The 21,831-nt window shown below is 40.0% G+C and overlaps 1 protein-coding gene across 2 annotated transcripts in view; it reads right to left on the bottom strand.

The window, feature by feature from the left end:
• Window positions 1-21,831, bottom strand: part of KCNAB1 (potassium voltage-gated channel subfamily A regulatory beta subunit 1) — a 472,013-nt gene that overhangs the window by 31,527 nt on the left and 418,655 nt on the right. For both annotated transcript variants that reach the window (XM_043997394.1, XM_043997395.1), the window contains exon 9: window positions 6,297-6,382. In XM_043997394.1, the coding sequence (XP_043853329.1) occupies window positions 6,297-6,382 (86 nt within the window). The remainder of the gene's footprint in view (window positions 1-6,296; window positions 6,383-21,831) is intronic.

The following is a 21,831-nucleotide window of genomic DNA, read 5'->3' as shown; positions in this document are numbered from 1 at the left end:
ACTGCTTCAAGCTGATTGGTTGGCATCATCCAAATCCATTGGCTCTGAAGGTGTTCTCCAGTTGAGTTCCCAGTCTAGCTTCTGAGAACAATACCTTCTTAAGGGCTAGCCAGGTGTGCTTACAATCCAGTTAATTTGAAGTAGGCTAATCAGCAGTTAATCCCTCTCACTTGATTCAATCAGTCTAGATTAATCTCCAGGTGGGTCTGTGAGTATCTGTGAAATCCCATTATTTCATCACACCTCAGGTCTGTGAACTTGTTTTTAAAATATACTGGTCCCTGTATTTTAATAGAATTGGTTTTCTTTGTAATCCTAAGTATTTTATTTTGTGTATTTAAAACATTATTCTGAGGAGGGATCCATTAGCTTCACTAGATTGCCAGTGAAGTCAATGACACACAAAAGGTTAAGAATCCTTGGAGTGGGTGCTTTTTAAGGTCTCTTCCACATTGAAATCAATGATCTTTTGACGATTTCCACACTACCAAATGGCAAATTCATAATATTCTGTTTCTTTGTCAACCACTGGAGATAAACAGTTAAAAATATTTTTTGTTTGTTTGTTTTTGGTGAGGCAATTGGGGTTAAGTGACTTGCCCAGGGTCACACAGCTAGTAAGTGTCAAGTGTCTGAGACTGGATTTGAACTCAGGTCCTCCTGAATCCAGGGTCGGTGCTCTATCCACGGCACCACCTAGCTTCCCCAACAGTTAAAAATCTTATAAATTTGCATTCAGGGAAAATGGAAATCGTGAAATAAAGAAGAAAGAATTTTTAGAGAAAATAAAGTTTCATTATAGAAACTGGAATTGGAATATCTAAGTGTTGACTAATAAAGGTCTTTAGGGAGACTAGTTTAGGTAGGGTATTAATGATCAGACAATCATGGTCCATAATTAAGATTAACTGTTGATCATCAATAGGTTTTTTTTCTCCCAGTACTTACAAACACCTGGTTCTCTTAACTTCCAGCTTCTTGCTAGAAAACCTGTTTGGCTTCGTTGGTTTCAATCAGACCCATAATTTCATTGGTCAAGTAAGCTCCACATAAGGCATTTCCTTTATCCATTTAGTGATCATCTTCTGTATAGTTTCTGGTCTTATAGAACAGCCTTGGGCACAGAGCAGTTCAGTGATTTGCCCAGAGTCACACAGACACTGTGTAGCAGAAACTGAACTTGAACATAGATCTTTTTCACTCCCCAGCCAGCTCTCTATCCATTATGCCTCACGGTTTTTTTTTCCGAAATCTTTTCTTCTATTGATTTCTTCAGCAAATCCTTTTCCATATTTAGTTCGAAACTGCCTCACTCTTGTTCAAAGTCCCTGAAATCCTAAATTAGTGCAGGCTGAATTAATGAGGTTTTACATGAAATCTTTTCCAAATGTCCTTATGATGTTTTGATCTGTGCACAATTTCAAGAAGACATGTCTCTTTAAAGCAGGATAAAAAGGCTCAAACAACCACTTGTCAAGAAATTAGTAAAGGAAATTATAGCTAGAAGTTTTTATTATTGGTTTTCCTTTTTTATTCTGAATTTCCTTAACATCAAATAAAATATTAAATAAAATGATCATTTTTATATACATTGTACAGCTTGCTTTTCTTTTAAAATCTATAATAAATGCAACATCTAACTTTCTAAGTTATCCTGTTTGTGATTCTTTCTGGACTTCCTTCTGTTCTCTTTTCTTGTGTCTGCATGTTTGTGTGTGTGTGTGTGTGTGTGTGTGTGTGTGTTTGTAGGGTCTTCCTCCCCTCTTATCTTCGTTTCTACCCCTCCTCCCATGGGAAAAAAGAAAGAAAAACAAAATCATTGTAACAAACATGTACAGCAAAGCAATACACATTTGTACATTGATCTTATCCCAAAAAATCCATGCTTATTCCATACCCAGAGCCCATTACCACTCTGTCCAGAAGTGGAGAACATTTTTCTTCAACAGTCTGCTGGAATCATGGTTGGGGGTTACTTTGATCCATGATCTTAAATCTTTCAAAGCTTTGCTTTTCCCTTTATGTTGTTATTGTTTTCCTGGTTCTGATCAATTTTTTCTTTATCATGAAGTTCAAGGAAGTTTTCCCAAGTTTCTTTGAAATTATAGTATAATGATACCATTATATATATTGTACACAATTGTATTGAATACAGTACTATTGTATATGTTGTGTATTAGTATAATAATGCTATTGGTTCTCCATGAAATTATTATTTACCTCATGGATGTGTCTCTCTGTGAAGTTACTTAAAGTCTCCCCATAGTCAAAATTAAATTCTAATTTTTGATGGTTTAAGTCCAAATGAGTTTTAATCCCCTCTTCCAGGAATTAGTCGTGTGAACCTGAGCAAGTGAATTCACTTCTTTGATACTCCCTTTGTTTCCTTATCTTTAAATAAGAGCAGGAACTGGACAACCTCTGAGGTTCCTTCCAATGTTTATATTACATGTAATTCTTGTTAAACTGGACACACTATGCAATGTTCTGTGGGTCAGGAACCAAACCCCCAACTTCACCATGGAGAGCCCCATCCCTAAGGATTGCTTTGCTAGAGATTCTCATGCAAATTTAGATAGAATCTCCTCCTTCACATCAGCTGATTTGTCTTATGCTTTTTACTTCCAGCCATTGCAGTGAAGCTTTTGCCAACCTATGTGACCCATGAATATGAATCCTACTTAAGGAAACTACTTATAATTTTCTATAAGTCTTTTTTTAATGCCAGGTGTTTTAAAAATATAAATCCTTAAGAGTCTGAGGATCAAAGGATTATCCACCTAGAACTGGAAAGGACATCAGCAGTCATCTTGTCCAGCTCTCTCATTTTTTACTTTAAGGAACTGAGGTCTGGGCTGGGGGAGGGCAAGGCATTTCAAGTGACTTGCCCAGTGTCACATGGGTAGCAAGAATCAGAGGCAGGATTTGAGAGCAGATCCTTTGCCTCCGGAGACAGTCCTGTTCCCATTGTACCACAGTCTTGAGAGCCTGAAGTTCAGCTTAAGAAAATCCAAAGGAAGGGGGTGTCCTTGACCAATGTAGCAGTGTATATATGAAGAGAGTCAAGGAAGGCTCTCATAATCCATAATAAAGGGGCAGTTCCAGAAAATAAAAAAAAATTATGGATAACATTGGAAGAAGACAGAACCTCATCTTCGGCTAGGATCTTATCATAATAAACAACACCGTGGTTCAGCTGTTTTCCCTTTCAGCCACCTTATGTGAGCTATATGTACTAGTACTTGATCTATCAATAATTATGATTACCGGTTGAAAGTGTAATCCAAGCTTCAATGCTTGGATTACACAGAGACAATGGGTACTGTCAGTGTATCTTGAAGAGGGACTGGAATCTTTGGAGAGAGTCATTTTAACTCTCATCTAGAGATTTCATTTGCATAGCTGAGAGAAATTGTTTTGGGACAGAAGAGACTAAGAAAGGGAACTTCTTTTTCTGAGAGACTTGATTGGATGACATCTTTAAGAGAGAGTGAAGAGACATTTCCTGAGAGAACTACGTTTAACTCCTATCTTGAGATGAAACATTGGGAAGAGAATGCTTGAGAAGAGGTCTTGACTTGCCACGCTGACAGAACCTAATGTCAGGACCATGTTTGCAGCCAGCAGTCACAGTTGATGGTTAGAAGTAACTCTACTGCCACGAATTAATTTTCTTACATTGTTGAAATATTTAAATACATCTTTGTGCTGTTTGTTAAATTGCTGGTAGATTAAATAGTCAATGGTATTCATGATGCTAATTAAACTTATGTGTGTTTCTGAGAATTTGTGAGATTTTCTTTACTGTCAATCTATATAGAAATGTAGAATTACCAATAACCTCAAGGCCATTTGCCCAGGTGAGAAGTCTTTATAGCCAGACAGCAGACCAGAAGAAGACATCAGACAGAAGGAAGAAGGATCTTAGCTTTAGAGTTGGATCTTTGTGTGTGTGTGTGTGTGGGGGGGGCAATGAGGGTTAAGTGACTTGCCCAGGGTCACACAGCTAGTACATCTCAAGTGTCTGAGACTGGATTTGAACTCAGGTCCTCCTGAATCCAGGGCTGGTGTTTTATCCACTGCACCACCTAGCTAACCCCTACAGTTAGATCTTAAAGGCTTTCTAGTCCAAATTCTCCATTTTATAGAAAACTAACTGAGGCCCATTAAAGCAAAAAAACTTGAGCTAGGTTGACTATTTATATCATAAATAGTAGAACTAGGATTTGAACCCAGGTCCTTTGATTTTAGCTCCAGTGTTTTTCCCCCTGTATGAAGCGTGTATTAACTGGGACAGGTACACTAGGTCATAAGAAAGGAGAGAACAAATGAACCTATCAGAAAACAGACTGTGTACCCACCTTTTGGGGATTTTTGCATAAAAAGACTCAGGAAAATGAGCCTCTTCAGGATGCCACCAAAATGACAATGGAATCTCAAGGATTCGACTGAAGGTCAGTTTGGGTCACCACAGCCACACTGCTCCTTGAGCATGCTCATCCACTTACACTGATAATGAACCTTGTATGAACGGTGCCAAGCACTGAAAGAAAGCCTGCCTTGGAGTCAGGCCGACTTGGGCTAGCTCTGTGTTGTGCAATCCTTGGAAATCACGGAGCCTCTAATTCCCCAGGTGATTCTCTAGGACTGTGAGCTCGAGATGAGAGCTCCTCTCTGTTGTTGGTGGAGGAGTGTCTACACATGGAGCTCCCAAACTGAGGGAATCGTAGTATGTACGTGTGAATAAGAACATCGTACATGTAGGTGAGTCTGTGTGTGTGTGTGTGTGTGTGTGCGCGCGCGCACATGTGTGTAACAGAGGGACACTGAGGCAGAGAGAGACAGAAATGCACAGAGAGAAACAGAGACAGATAAGATAGAGATACAAAGACAGAGAGATAGAGACAGAGAATCAGAGAGGAGAGACAAAGATAGAGAGATAGATACCAAGATGGAAAGAGAGGGGAAAAGAGAAGAGAGAGAGAGGGAGGAATGGAGGGAGGGAGAGAAAGAAAGGAGGGAAGAAGGTAGAGGTAGAGAGAGAAAGGAAGGGAGAGAGAGGAAGGGGAGGGGGAGACACACACAGAGAGATAGAAACAGAGACAGAGAGACATACACACAGAGACACAGAGAGAGAGAGACAGAGACAGAGACAGAGAGAGTGTTAAGGTTTGATGGAGCTTCTGGATGAACAAATCTTTGAAAATAGAAATTCTATAGCAGCACGACTCCATTAACAGCACCACATGTTCTATACTTAGGGCCAGGAATCCCTAGGAAATCTTTCTGGATATGGACAGGATGGATCTGTGGTGCAGTCCATCTTCCATATTTGATTGAACAAAGAGCCTAGATAGGTTGTCATGATTTGAAATTAATTTAGTTGAGATCAGACCAATACCAGTTATGGCTTTCCCTAAAACTTGTAAGATACAGTTTTCTTGGCACAGTGGATAGAGCACCGGCCCTGGAGTCAGGAGTACCTGAGTTCAAATCCAGCCTCAGACACTTAACACTTACTAGCTGTGTGACCCTGGGCAAGTCACTTAACCCCAATTGCCTCACTAAAAAAAAAAAAAAGATACAGTTCTTTCTTTCAGGGATAACAAACACATCACTGACTAGAAGCGACTACGCCATTTTTTTTCTTCAGCAACATAGTTATTACTGAACACCATTCATGTTTTTTTTAAAGAAACTCATAACACTGTGCCCACAAGCCCTATGAACCCTGCTATTCCTGTTAGCCTTTTGCTAACAAGGATCAAGGATCCTTGCATATGGTTCTTATTACTATATTTAGCTGTAACAGACTGACTGGGCTTCCTGAGTGTTAGCACCTCCTTCTTATATTACGTCCTGTGGAATATAGTTGGCTTTAAGTGAAGAAAAGAACCCTTCCCTGAAGCTGTATCATGATGGAATTAGCTGCTTGAGACATGGTCATTTTCAGCTTTTAGGCTTGATTTTGGTGGCAATGTGCTGGAATGGACAGAGTGCTGGTCTTAATGGACAGAGCACTCATCTTGGTGTCATAAAGACCTAGCTCCTTTAGCACTTACTGGCTAATCTAGAACTAGTCGTTGATAGACTTTATACTTCAGGCAAGGACCTGTCCATTTACCATGTGCTATAAATGGAATAGATCTTCCTGAAATGGTGGAGGGAATTCCCATACTGTAGCCAGAACACAAATCATTCTTGAATTCAGATTTCAGTACATGATTTGCATAGGGTAATAGATGATTTTTTTTTAAAGAAACTTAATGGCTTTTTCAAAGAAGAAGTCAAATTACCATAATCTCCATAGCACTCCATCTTGATGTTCCCCAGTACATGGCCATTCCCTGGTTTATGACGTGGGTCATTGCTCGGACAATTTCTATGGAAGATCAAACACATAAGCACACCATGAAATTTTATATTTCTCAAGTAAAATATCAAAGTTACCAAGGCTTCTTTTTCTTTCACCCCCACCCCCACCAAGTTATAAATCTATGGCCCCTGAGGTCTCCTCTTGCTCTAAATCCAAGTTCCTGTAATAATAAAAGTTTAATGGAATAAGCCATTGTTCGACTGCTTGAAGGCAATCTAATAAAAAGCAATATTTGGAGACACACAGGAGAAGAGTATTGAGAGATAGAAGGGACCTTGATGGAGAAACCGAGGCCCACATTTGTCAAGATGAGATGATGGGGCTAATCAATGAACCATGATTACCTTTCAAAGCATAGCTTGTAGCACCTCCAGCAGGAGGCCTCTTGGACCTCCCCCGAAACTCTCCTGTTGGTCCAAACTAACATTTATTTATTCTGTATGTCCTTACCTGTGTATGTGTTATTTCTTCCCACTAGAATGTAAGCTTTTTTTTTTTTATGTGGGGCAATGAGGGTTAAGTGACTTGCCCAGGGTCACACAGCTAGTAAGTGTCAAGTGTCTGAGGTCGGATTTGAACTTAGGTCCTCCTGAATCCATGGCCGATGCTTTATCCAACTGTACCACCTAGCTGTCTCCAGAATGTAAGCTTCTTAAAGATGGGAATTTGTATCCCCAACTTTTATCAATGGGTTTGGTATATATAGTAGTAGCCAAATAATGTTGAACTGAACTGAATTGCTACATGGCTGTATTACATTATAATGTACTTACAATGACCCCATGAGATAGGTAGTATGGATCCTATTATTCCCATTTTATGCATGTGGAAACTGAATTCCAGAGAGGTTATCTCACTTGCTCACAGTCACATACTAGTGTAAAGGATAAAGCAGGGACTCATACCAAGACCTGGGGCATAGAGCAACATGGTCAAATTCAGTCAGCTGGTAAATGGCAGAGTCAAGATTCAAAACCAAGTCCTCTCCCTGTGTTCCCTAAGGTCCCTTCCAGCTCATGATTCCATGATGCCATATACTCTAAAGAAATTCATTCTATTGGTTACACTAGTGTTGGAGGATGAAGAGACAGTCTCAGAAGAAGCGTGGTGTATGGACATGAAGCTAGCTTTGTGGGTCTCGATCCTGTTTCTTTCACTTAGTTCCCATGGGCAAGTTACATTTTTTCTCCAGACTTCGTTTCCTCATCCAGACAATGAGGAAGTTAGATGAGATGATCTTTGAGGTTCTTTTTTTTGGGGAGGGGAAGGAAGGAATAACTAATTTTATTATGTAAGACCTAGCAACTCTATATTAAAACTTAATTGGTTTTGAAAGGATTAAAAAAAAGTTTAGGGGCAGCTAGATGGCACAGTGGATAGAGCACCAGCCCTGGAGTCAGGAGTACCTGAGTTCAAATCCAGCCTCAGACACTTAACACTTACAAGCTGTGTGACCCTGGGCAAGTCACTTAACCCCAATTGCCTCACTAAAAAAAAAAAAAAGTGTAATTCATGGCATCAATTTAGTTCTGTATACAAGTTCTTTTCTTAAAATTACACTTTTTACTTCCATTTGAATATTTCACTTAAATATCCTAATTTAAGAAAAGGAAACCACAAGTGGGTATGAATGTAGCCAAAACAAAACAGACCTCATGAACTAGTTCATAATTTTCTCAGTTGTACTGATTTAGAAAACGAATGACATCTATATGTTACAGTTAAAAGTAAATTATCTCAACCATATTTGCATAAACTAGGTCCTGGTGAATATGTTTGAAAACAGCCTAGAGCCATCAAGAACTGTTAATCGGTCAAGTAATATGCTAAACTACAAGAAACCAGGAGGAAACAAACAAAAAATCTTTTATTTGTAAGTTTCTTTGGATGACGATAATTAACAGAAAGAAGTCCACATCAATCATCCATTCCAAAAGTGTGAGTATGTCTAAATTAAGCCGACTAAAGGAAAAGGGCACTTTTTATTTTATTTATTTGTTTGTTTGTTTGTTTATTTATTTATTTTGCTGGGCAATGAGGGTTAAGTGACTTGCTCAGGGAAGGGGCCCATTTTATGATGGGATTTAAAAAAAGAAACATCAATCGTGTATGCCTCAATTGTAAAAAAAAAATATTTAAGACAATGACCATTTTATAATTTATTTCAGACCTGTGATTTGAAGAGTTCTAAACGTTTCTACATCATTATTGCTGGAAAATTTGAAGACACTTACAAACAGCTGTGGTCATGAATCAGAATCATTTGCTCTCAATTTAGCCCTGCATCCTGAGAACCTTCCTGAATGAGAATTTAAAATTCCTTTTTAATCTCTTCCTTGATGGTGTTCATCCACATACAAGTTTGGTGAAGGTTACTCAATACCTGTGTTCATAGTTTAGGCAAGAACACTACGTAATCCCTGGATATACTATTAAATAGCAGGAAATAAAATTAGCAACACGCACTCTAGAGAGAGAGTTTAGGATCAATATTTAGAAGTGGAAAGTAACTTATAAGTCATCCTAGAACAATTCTCTCCCTTTGAAGATGAAGCAAAAGCCCATAGCTATTCCATCTTTATTCTTCAAAGTATAAATCATTGATGGTAGAAACCACCTCTCTGGTCCATTGGTTTAGTCATACTGTGGCTATCTAATGTACTGGCTGTTCAGTGACCATGACTCGATGACATTTTTCTAAATGGCAGTCATTGGTGTGGAACAAACCACTATGTTGAGAGTTCCCCTTTTGCTGCCGCTCCACGTGGAGTGTCAGGTGCTGCTCTGGTTTTTCTGAACTAAACTTTGCTCTAAAACTTCTTGGTAATTGATTTCACTGGGAATTGCATGATGGACATGGTCCAGCTTTGCCAGGGCCTGCTGATTCCATGCTCCCTGAGTAGGAAAATGAGCTTGCTTCCTAAAATTCTTTCGCTGAGCTAAGCATAAGACAACCAGCCATGTGTGGTGGGTTCCTGCAGGACTGGAGGCCTTGGGGAGTCTCACTTTTAATTTGGTCACAAACTGGCTTGGAGTGCTTTCACAAAGTAGGTCAAACAAGGCACATCCCCATGATGACAGACTATTCAGGAACTGTCAAGGGTTGGAAATTCAATTAATCAACAAACACTGAGGTTTTAAATGAATGGTTACTGAAGTGAAGTGAATTTATTACATCCGCACTAGGTCTATGTGGCGAGGTAGTTTAGCACGAGTCAGGAATACCTGGATTCGAATTTTGCCTCTGGCTGTGTGTAGACGGGCCTCCAAGGTGCCTTCCAAGCTCCAAACTGTGGGCAAATTCATCAGACCTTGGGGTTGGAGCTGGAAGGCATCTTGGAGGCCTGTCTAGTCTAACCCTTCCCTCATCTCACAGATGGAGAAACTGAGTCCCGGGGATGTTCAGCAAATTGTCGAAAGTTACATCCATCATAAGTGTCAGAGGCAGCATTTGAGCCTCATCATACAGAAAGGAAACTGAGGCTTATTGAGGTCTTGTCCGTGATCAAGCAGCCTCTCCTGCCATCGGGGTCAGAACTGCACTTCATGCCATGCCATCTTTTCTTAGCAGTAGCCCTTTCCTGCTAAAGATGGGTTTCTGAGATGCTGCACAGCAATAGAAGTTCCATGTTTAAAAGTCTCTTTTCCTGCTAATTGTTCAGACATCACTGGAGATGAGTTCCTATAGAAAGAGGCTTTTTATAACTAGACAAAGATACAGGAAGTGAATGTTGGATGATGGGCTAGGGGGCTGAAAGCACAATGCAGTGGAAAGAACATTGGAGTTTGGGAATCAGATGGCATGGGTTCAAATCTCTCCTCTGAGGCTTAACTACCTGTGTGATCTTAAGCAAGACACTTAACCATCCAAAGCCTCCATTTCCTCATTTTGAAAGGAAGTGAGGTGGACTAAATGGCTTCTGAGGACCTTTTGTCTCTAGATCTATGGTTCTATGAACTGAATTCTCATTCAGGCTCTGTCATTGATCAGTTGTTTGATGTTGGATGAGTCATCTCCCCTCTGTGGGACTCTTGATCATTATAAGAGCTAGCTTTTATATAGGGATTTTAGGTTTGCAAGTATCTAATTGTTTTTTCTTTTGCCAGGCAATGGGGGTTAAGTGACTTGCCCGAGGTCACACAGCTAGTAAGTGTCAAGTGTCTGAGGCCGGATTTGAACTCAGGAACTCCTGAATCCAGGGCCGGTGCTTTATCCACTGCGCCACCTAGCCTCCCCGCAAGTATCTCACTTTATCCTCACAACAACCCTGAGAAGTAGATGCTATTATTACCCCCATTTTAGAGACAAGGAGACTGAGGCTGAAAGAGATTCAGGGACTTGCCCAGGGTCACACATCTAGGTAGTGTCTGAAGCCAGGTTTGGACTCAGGTTTTGCCACTCTGAGCCATATGCTCTGCAAAGGCCCAAACCCAACAGCTCAGACTACTTAGTTCCCCATTACCTGGCTGCCATCTCTCAATCTGAGACATCACCTCAGTTTTTCTCTGTAACTGAGGCCAGGAACATGGCAGAGTCGGGGCAGGAAACTTAGAGGCTGTTGGGCTCAAGACCTGTGATGTACAGAGGAGAGGTGACTTTCCCAAGGTCACATGGATAAGCAGCAGAGCCGAGCTTCCTTGCCCTTTATGCTCTAACCCATTGCATCTCTCAGAACAGAATAATGTCATTTGGAACCTTGAGATCCCGACAGTGCGTTCTGGATGATGATTTAGCCAATGGGGCCTTCAAGGAAAAGCTACTTGTGGAGAATGTAGTATCTAGGTGGCAGAGGGTACTGCACTTGGGAAGTCCCAAGTTCAGATCCTGTCTCAGACACTTTTTTTTTTTTTTTGCAGGGCAAGGAGGGTTAAGTGACTTGTCCAGGGTCACACAGCTAGCAAGTGTCAAGTGTCTGAGGCTTGATTTGAACCCAGGTCCTTCTGACTCCAGGTCCATTGCTTTATCCACTGCACCACCTAGCTGCCCCTCAGACACTTTCTAATTGTGTGACCCTGGGCAAGTCATATGACCTCTCTCTCTCTAAAAGTCAGTTTAATGGGAATAACAACAGCACACACAGTTTTTGGGAGGATTAAATGAGTTCATCCATGTAAACCTTCAAGGGCTATAATAACACCAGTGATTATCATAGTGGTTTGGGTTGAACTAGAAGACTACTGGAGTCCCTTTCAATCCTATGGCCCTGTGGATGTCTTTTCCTTTGAACATTTCATCCCAAATTTCTTGGCATTATTTTTCTATGGTACAAATCAAGGATTTTTTATGTGCTTTAATCATCATAGCCACAAGAGGGCAGCATTGCTAAAAGAAAAAAAAATCCCAATTCCTAGCCACAACACAAAATAGTCTTTTAGAAATATCATTCAGATTCTAGAACAGCAGGGTTAAAAAACTCCTGAAAGGTTATTTAAAAGTCCATTCCTTTGTCTTAAAAAAGAAAAAGATGCTTCAAGCAGCTGACAGAGATGAGAAGAGAGAGGAGATTTCCTCCCAAAATCTTGAAGGGAAGATGGGTCTCTCTCCTTCTGTAAGATGAGGGAGTCAGACCATGACCATTAAGGGCCCTCTAAGCTCTGGGGGTCTTTGAATTGTCAAATTCCAAAATTTAAACTATCTCAATTATTCTCTTGTTTTCATGAGAAACAACATACGCTGCCGAATTTTAAAACTTCCATCTACCCTAAATCCCTCATGCCTCTGAACTAATCACACAGTGTGTATGTGTGAAGGAGGCAGTGTTGCCTAATGGAGAGAGCCCTGGAACCAGAGGCAGGAAGACTTTGGTTTGAATCAGATTCTTACTAGCTGGATGACCCTTGGCAATAGTCATAACAACAACAATACCGATGAGCGTTTATAGAGTGTTTCAAGATTCATAAAGCGCTTCTGTATATTAATCTGATTTGATCAAAGCATGAGACCTCTCTTAGCCTCAGTTTCCTCATCTATGGCAACCACATCACAGCTTTGCAAGGACCAAATGAGATTTTTCTACCTTACCCTCAGTTGTGTGTGCCTTTTATGTATAAGTACCTTGCGTTTACTTTGCATATATTTTATGAATTTTGTTTACAAGATATATAATTATATATGCAATTAGGTATTTATTAGATATATAATTAAATATAACAGTTATATGCACTTACTTATTTATAAGGTATGTAATATATAATAATTGGGTGCATATGTATGTGTATGTAAGTATATATACACATACATACATAGACACATATCTCTCTTTTTCTATCTCTATCTCTATATATGACTTATGTACATACATATTGCAGCTCCTTGAGGTCGGAGTGATTTTTTTCTTTGTATCTCCCATACCTATTGGAATTGAGGTACTTACAGGTTAACTGCTTGTTGGACTTCTTGCTTGCTTGACAACGTATGTAATGTGTCCTTAAATGATTATTTTTTACTATTATTTTTATGTGATGGGTCTTCAGGGATACTAAGAGAGGTAGCTCAGGTCATAAGAAGGTGGCCTAGTTGTGGATGACTTCAGCAGTGCCTTTGAGTATTTATTAAAGATGGAAGACCTGCCTGCTACCTTTCCCTAAGGCTCCCTGAAGTTTGTTTTCTGGGAGACAGTGACAGTAACAGTTTTTATTTCATTCTTCCCATGTGACTACTTGGCAGTCATTTCTCTCCCCGCCTGCTCTTCCCCAGAGAAGTCAGGAATGTAGTTTCATAGTATTACAGAATTTTGATCTAGAGATTATCCAATCCAACCCTTTCATTTTCTCTATGATGTAACGCAAGCCCAGGGAAGTTTTGACTTGCCCCAAATTCCACAGGCAGCACTGAAATCTGTACGTGGATGGGTACTGCCGTTGTTCAGTCATGTTCAACTCTTCATGACCTCATTTGGGTCGTACAGGAGTGGCTCGCCATTTCCTTCTCCAGCTCATTTTACAGATGAGGAAACTGGGGTTCAGTGACTTACTCAGAGTTATACAAGTTAGTAAGTACCTGAGGCAGGCTTGGAATTAAGTTTTCCTAACTTCAGGCTCAGTGTTCTATGAGTACCACATAACTACTCAGCCTTTTTGTTTTTTTTTTTGTTTGTTTTTTGGTAAGGCAATTGGGGTTAAGTGACTTTCCCAGGGTCACGCAGCTAGTAAGTGTTAAGTGTCTGAGGCCAGATTTGAACTCAGGTGCTCCTGAATCCAGGGCCGGTGCTCTATCCACTGCGCCACCTAGCTGCCCCTCTACTCATCCTTTTAAATGTAAAATAATCAGCATTTATGAAGACTTAGAGTGGGGAAATTGATATTATGGAAGAATCATGGATTTAGAGGCTTGGAAGAGATTTCTGAGTCATCTAATACAGTCATCTTATTTTGCAGAAGAGGAAAGTGAGACTTGCCCAAAGCCTCACTAGCAGGACACACCAGAGGGTTTTACTTGGCTTCAGGCTCTCTGACTCCAGGGCTAATTCTCTTTCTATCATGCTGCATTGTATCCTAGGGGTGACCTGTGGGTGAAACCAAGAGTAAGGTAGAGTTCACATGTCCTTGTGGGACATGCTAGTCTTTAGTGAAGATGAGTGGTGAATAAAGTTGTAAACATTTGCTTACTTACATCATGAAACATCCAAGTTGTTCTATGTTTGTGAAGAAGGCTAAGGATGCTGGGGAAGAACTTGGTCACTAGAAAGGAGATCATGATTAAGAAAGAAGAGCACATTTGGAGGGAGGTGATAGAGATAATAAGCTTGGTTTTGGACATATTGAATATTCCATGTTAGTGAAACATTCAAATGGAGATATCCTGCAGGATTGGAGTTCAAGAGAGAGGTCAAGGCTTGATGTAGAGATTTAGATGATATTTTTGGTGATAGACATTATCTTTGTGGAGGTGAGTGAGTTTGTCAAGGGAAAATAAGAAGAGAAGAGGCAATCCCCCATTCCATCATGGACATGTCATTAAACTTGTTGGGTTGGCCGAGCCACTCCTGGTCACAGATCCTGAATATTCATAGTATGTTAGAGCTAGAAGGAATTGTACTGATGCCCTAGTCAAACTCTCTAAGTTTACAGGTAAGGAAATTGAGAACCAAAAGGGAAAGTGCTTCATTTTACCACAGTCACTGACTGTACATTTATGGAATACAAGCCTTGACCTTCCTATGGTCTGTTGAAAGGCAGACAGGGTCTTTGGCTCTGTTGAGCTTATCTTTAGAATTTTGTAATTCTGAGGATTTGTTTGTTTCTCCTGAATTCTACCATTCTATGACTTAAAAAAAATTCCAGAAACTCAGATTTGGAAGGAACTTCCATACTTGGGGAAAAAAAAAAAACACCTCACAACATTGTCCTCAACAAGTTATAGACTCAGCTCTCTCTTCCTGAGTCTATTTTCTCCAGATTTTCCTTAGACTAGCAGGATGGGACTCTATAGTGTGACTGACTAGTTCCCTCAAAGGTCACTCAAGGGCAACCTTTGGTGGTTTTTTAAAATTACTATAGCTCATGAATTCCTGCATGGAGTGCTTCTCACTGATTTCCAGCCAGCCAGACTTAATTGGCTTTAGAAAAGGGTATTTACTAAGATATTATAATGGTCACAAAAACATTCCCCCTAAAAGCTTTTGACACACTCTCCCATTGCCCACACAAGGTCCCTGGGAAGAGTGGGTTTAGACTTAGAGATCATATGTGGTCAAAGGGTAACTCATGGTTCCTGGTCAATGGAAGTTTTGTTTTCCCTTTGTGGAGTTGTAATGAAATTGCCATTCTGTTCAAAATGCCCCAAGAATTTCTAAAAGGAAATGATAATGGAGATTTCTGTAGTAGGATAACAACTCTCAGCTGGTCTCTGAAGGTGGGTGACCTACATTCCAGAAGCTACTTTTCTTCCCTGTGTCTGTATCCTTAAAGGGCCCATGATACAGAGCCTGCCTTCTGCTGCTGCTGCTAACCCTCCAGTGAAGAGAAGTCCAAGTCTTCTGATTGGTCAGAGTTTACAAGGTCATCCTCAGATCTGGACCAGAATGACTGTTTGTCTTTAAACAGCAAGGACACATTTCCTGTGTGATGTCATAGTTTTCATTCAATTTGTATTGGGTTCTCACCTGTAATTTATTGGTTGAAGAGAGGTGTCTAGGAATTGTTAATGTCTATTTTATACCTTTGATACCAAAGAAACATTCTTTCCAGATTAAAGGTAGCAGTGTGCACAGATTCTTATTAATGCTATTTATTAGGATTGAGGGATTGTAGGGTGCCTACCTTACAAAGTAACTATGCATACTTTGTATACATCTGGAGAGGTACCACTGACTCCCTCCCATAGCACTGTCAGATTTTTTCATGGCTGCCATTGTTGGGTACTTTTCTCTTATAAACCTACACTTGCATCTTTGAAATTTCTACCAATTTACTCCTAGATCTGCCTTCTAGAGCCAAGCAGAGCAAGTCTAGTCCGTGGGATCATCCTGCTAATACTTGTAGACAGGCCCTCTCTCCCTACACTCCCTCTTCTTCACTTCTAACCTGCCTAGATTTTCTCTTCCCCAGGGAAATTATCCCAGCTCCTTAAAAGTGATATAGATTGTATATTTTACAATGCAAATATTGCATAATATTGAGGTCCTTCACCATCTTTACCGCTCTCCTTTGAACCTCTTCTGTTTCAATGCCTTTCCTAAAATGTGCTACCCAGAACAGAACACACGACATAGACTGAGTACAATGGGTTTATTAACTGACTTGTCCTGGACTCTAGGACCCATCAATGCAGCCTCATATTTTATGAAATTTCTCAGTTGTCTTATTACAGTGTTGACTCCCATGGAGTTTGTGGTCCATTTGAAGGCTGAGATTCTGTTCAGATTCCCTGCTTCCTGGCCATGCTCACACTTTCCCCAAATTACACTTGTAACACTGTTGTTGTTTTTTAAACCCACCCACAAGGCATTCCCCTTTTCTTATTAAATGCTATCCTATTACACTTAGCTAAACCTTGAAGTGAGTAGAGATAATTTTAATTCCTTTTAGTTTTTCATCATCCAAATGCTTGATTAGTATGCAAGTTATGTCTTTATACATATCACCTATAAAAATGTTAAACAGAACAGGACCAAGGACAGATCCCTGGAGCAAGCTTTTTCAAACTCTTTACTAAAAGCATCAATAATAAAGAATTTGCCTAATCTACCAGTCTATTATTCTTGTTTAAAAAAAAAGTAGTGGTGGTGGTGGCAGGAGAAGTTTATTCTGGTATGACTTGTTCTTACTGAAGATATGTTGTTTCTGGGTGATTACTGCTTCCTTTTCTAAAAATCCACTCACTGTCTCTTTAACAATCTATTAAACTGTAAGCTCCTTGAAGGAAGATACCATCTTTTGCCTCTTTTGTAACCCCAAAGCTTGGCACAGACAGTGCATGGCGCATAGTAGGCAGTTAATAGTGTTGAATACTTGATTGATTCACAATATACCATTGACTTTTTTTTGGAGGCAATTGGGGTTAAGTGACTTGCCCAGGGTCACACAACTAGTAAGTTTCAAGTGTCTGAGGCTGGATTTGAACTCAGGTACTCATGAGTCCAAGGCCAGTGCTTTGTCCACTACGCCACCTAGCTGCCCTTACCATTTACTTTTGCCAGGAATCACAGCCAAACTCATTGGTCTGTCATTTGCAGAGTCCACATTCTCTTTCCATTTTTGAGCAATGGGGTCGTTGTCCTTTTCTGATGCTATTTTTCCTCCAGTTTTTCACCATTTTCCAAAGATCACTGACAATGTCTCAGTTATATTATCTCCTATGCTTTAAATACTGTCAAGTGTAGTTCATTTGGTCCAAACAACTTGGACTCATCAAGGGCAGCCTTTTATCTTTTAGTTATTGAAGATCTATTAGCCACTTGTATTCTGTCTTTTTCAGTACAAAGATCATTCCCCTGACAGAAAAACAAAAGAAAAACTGGAGTTGGGCAGCTCTGTCTTCTCCCTTTTGTCAGTTATCATTGTCCCATGTGCCATAAATAGGGGCACTATCACTTCTTTCCTTTTTTTCCTATGTCCCAAACTCCTCTTTTTGTGGGCCCTGCATTTTCTCACATTATTCTGAGCCTTACCTCTCTTGATGATATTCTTGGAGGTCTGCCCACTTTTGTATTTATCTCTACTACCTGTTCTTGCTTCCCATATTCAATAAATCTTTTAAAAAAGAGTTTTCTGTGCATCTACACTGGTTTCCTTGGAAAAAATCTCCCCTTTCCAACTCATAATAATTTTTTTCTTTCTCTTTTCAGAATTTTATTCTTCAGTTCTCTCTACCCCTGCGGCCCTGATACCCCACTTAGAATCTTAATCCATGGAATCCTACCAACCCTTCCACTGAACCCTCTGAACTGAACTCTTTGCCAAATCCAGGAAGCATATCAGACTATTCCTGGTGCTCCTCTATGTTGTTAGCCAGATTCAAAGATGGAATGGTTGCTTTTCCCTAAGCTTCTCATAATTTTCAACACAGAAACGTCCTCCTCCTTTTGGGCTGAATCAAATCCACAACAGAATTTATTTTTATTGGTTCTTTACCCTTGGAAAGATGAAATTATCATTATGGCAAGTCAAGTAATAATTAGCTAGTGTATTTTGGCAGAGAGCTCTAGTGGTTGTCTGGATAATTGAAGCCCCCCCATCACTACCTTGCCATGCCCCTGTGCCAGGCTGTTTCCTGATCTCTTCATCTACTTCTTTATCTTCATGTGCCCTGTAGTACTCATCAATAACACGGTCACTTCTGTTTCTAATAATAACAATAGCTAATATTCATCTAACAATTTAAGGTTCACAAGGCACTTTATATACAGCATCTCATGATCTCATCCCATTCTATCTTCACTGAAATATTCTCCAGTAAGCTTTTCTTTCTGATTCCCTTATTTCCTCACATGGGTGTATCTAATACAAAATGGTGCTCCCTCCCTTCTTCCTCACTGCCTTTTAATGTCTTTTGTTTCCTCCAAATATGGTTCATCCTTTCAGAGCAGTGAATCAGTGCTGGATTTTGACCCACCAAAGCCTCAGTGATATGTACTAGATCAAATTGGCCTCCTCACCTTAGCATCATAGTTCATCTTGCTTATTACCCATACATTCATTGTTCTTTTGTATAATAAACATTTGACACTATGGGTTTTAAACTGACTTCTTTCTAAGTTTTTGTCACTTTTGAAATTCTGGGTATATAATAGTATAGACTATTCTTCTAACTATTTACTGTGGTATCTGAGAGACTTTTTTTTCAGCAGTGTCCAATTCTTTGTGACCCCATTTGGGCTTTTCTTGGCAAAGACACTGAAGTGGTTTGCAATTTCCTTCTCCAATTCATTTTACAGATAAGGAACTGAGGCAAACAGGGTTAAGTGACTTGCCCATTGTTACAGAGCTAGTAAGTGTCTAAGGTCAAATTTGAACTCACAAACAGGACTCCTGATTGGTGCTCTAGACAGTACACCACCTAGCTGCCCCTATGATATCTAGCTTGGTGCATTCAAATAGACAGCTTCCTTCCCTTGATTTTTCAGTTTTAAAAACCCTTTGATTAGATTTGCAAGATTTCATTCTTTCTAGCTGTTGTTATTTATTTATTTATTTATTTTTTGCAGGGCAGTGAGGGTTAAGTGACTTGCCCAGGGTCACACAGCTAGTAAGTGTCAAGTGTCTGAGGCCGGATTTGAACTCAGGTACTCCTGAATCCAGGGCCAGTGCTTTACCACTGCGCCATCTAGCTGCCCACTGTTGTTAGTTATTAGCTTGACTATCCTTGGTCCGGACCCTATAATTCCTGTATTTTATCCTGTGATCCAGAAATCCAAATTCTATTCTCAGACAGTGTCTTTTAAACCAGTTGTTTAATTCCCAAATCTACCTCTCTCTTACAAATCCCTTGCCTTCCTTTGATGGAGAACTGGAATCACCATTTGTGTCCCCTATGGGCTTCAGTTTCTTACCCAAGGTTTCTAGGCTCTGTCTGGAAGTATCATTTGTGCACATGTGAATCACCAGAAGTGGGTGGCAATCATCTGTCTTTACAAGTCTTGGATGTCATATCTTGGACATACATTCCAGGAAGACAGGAGGTCTATATATTGTTGTTTGGGGGTTTACAAATAGCCTCAGTACTGCTTCCGAGGGAGGCACCAACCACCTTTATTTGTGTCTTCTTTCACATACCCTTACTGGATTATCTCTCACCTATTATCATTCTTTGGAGGACTAATAGTTGCCTCCTCTCCAGAATACCTAAGGATTCTCTGATAAGGAAGAGACTTTTATCTGTTTCTTTCTCTAAGGGTTCAGTGCTCTTTCCCTTTCTTTCTTTTTTTTTTTTTTGCAGGGCAATGGGGGTTAAGTGACTTGCCCAAGGTCATACAGCTAGTAAGTGTCAAGTGTGTGAGACTGGATTTGAACTCAGGTCCTCTTGAATCCAGGGCTACTGTTTTATCCACTGTGCCACCTAGCTGTCCCTCTTTTTTTTTTGTAGGACATGATTGCATTCTGTCTCCTCCTGACACAGCTTGGGATTGTTACTTGCCTTTTTGTATCCTTTATTCCCCTTTTATTTTCACATTGAAGACAGTTCTCCATTTTCCTCATGCCCATGAATCTGAGGGAAAAGATCATTGGGCACTATGTGCCCAAGTGCAGTTCCTTTGGTCACAGCCAAAATTTAAGAACTGCACACTTAATGCAAGTCACTCCAAAATAATACTTGCTCTCCATATTTACTAAAGTGAGAGTCTCAGTTCTCTTTTTTCTTTCTAGTTTCTGTGTTCGAGAACTGGCATCAACAATTACTTTTGGGGAAGCATCTCAATTACATTTCTCCTGCTATATAATTTTTTTTTTTTTGCTGGGCAGTGGGGGTTAAGTGACTTGCCCAGGGTCACACAGCTAGTAAGTGTCAAGTATCTGTGGCCAGATTTGAACTCAGGTCCTCCTGAATCCAGGACTGGTGCTTTATCCACTGCGCTACCTAGCCGCCCCCACAATTCTTAATTCCATAGTTGTTGCTTTGCTTCTCATTAACACCTTGAATCACACCCAACTTTCTCATCCTTCTCTCACTGATTTCTACCTTGTTGGACTACTTCCTCTTCCTATTTTTCCCCCTACCAAATACCTTCTCATATATGATGAGTTCTGTTCTCTCTTTTCCTAAGTTCTTCACCTTGGTTCTTTAGTCTTATCCTCCCAAGATCCTTCTGTTTGAACACTCTTTCCTTTTAATCCTCATATTTAATAGCACTTTCAGGTTTTCAAGGCACTTTGTAAGCTTATTTACATTATCACAACTTCCAAAGGCGACGTTGTATAGGAATGTAAGTTCCTTTGTACATTCTTAGGAAAAAGCATGATTATGAGCAGGACCATTTCATAAAGCAGACAGAAGCTTGATGCAGGGTAAAACCAGTTTAAAGAAAGCGTAGCAAGGTATCAAACTACAGAAAATTGGCCAAGAGGCATTTAAGGATGACAATGGAAAGAGGAACACAGAATAAAATAGAAATGATTTGTTAGCATCATCATAACAAACTTCTTTTCATCCATGATGAATAGCAGAACCACTACGATTAAACCATAACAACATGGTTTCAGATGTGCTTACAGTTGAGGAAGAAATGCTGCTAAAGGGAAGCAAGATGGGAAAAACAGCTGGATGGACCAAGTGTGTAAAGAGGGGATCTCTGCTCCCTAATCTGTGCTGGATGTGATCCAATTGTGAAGGCCTTAAAGGACTCATATCCAAGGTGTCTGAAAGAAGGGAAGTTAACAAAGGTGTCAAAAGAAATTGTAGACCTTATTAATGTCCCCCCCCCAGACTGACCTATATGCCTACCCTTCAATCTGTAGGGAATCTTACAAGGGTTGTCTAAACATAAATAAAGGATATACTTGATATGGGTATCAGTAGGGAACAGGCAGGTTTTTGTTTGTTTTTTGAGGGGCAATTGGGGTTAAGTGACTTGCCCAGGGTCACACAGCTAGTAAGTGTTACATGTCTAAGGCTGGATTTGAACTCAGGTCCTCCTGAATCCAGGGCCAGTGCTCTATCCACTGCACCACCAAGCTACCCCTCTCTAGATGCTTTTATTTGCAGATGACATTATGTTGTTTGTGTCAAGTTCCAAAGCATTAGAGAGCTTCTTGGAAGAGATGTGGATTCACTCAAAGGAGATTGGTCTGACCACTCATGCAGAAAAGACCAAGTGGATGAAGAATCCCCATGGCTCATACTATGACATGTATGAAGATGAACAACCTATAGAACTTGTTCTTCAGTATGTATATTGGAGACACCAATCAATCAGTTGGATCAAGAGTTGAACAGGAAGATGAGGGTAAGCTAGATTGTCTCTGAGAATTGCAAAGGTTTTTAATGATCTCAAGTTTCTTAGGAAAAGCTGATCTTG

Source organism: Dromiciops gliroides, chromosome 3 (genome assembly GCF_019393635.1).
Source record: "Dromiciops gliroides isolate mDroGli1 chromosome 3, mDroGli1.pri, whole genome shotgun sequence".
Lineage (NCBI taxonomy): Eukaryota > Metazoa > Chordata > Mammalia > Microbiotheria > Microbiotheriidae > Dromiciops > Dromiciops gliroides.
This window is presented reverse-complemented; position numbering and strand designations above follow the sequence as displayed.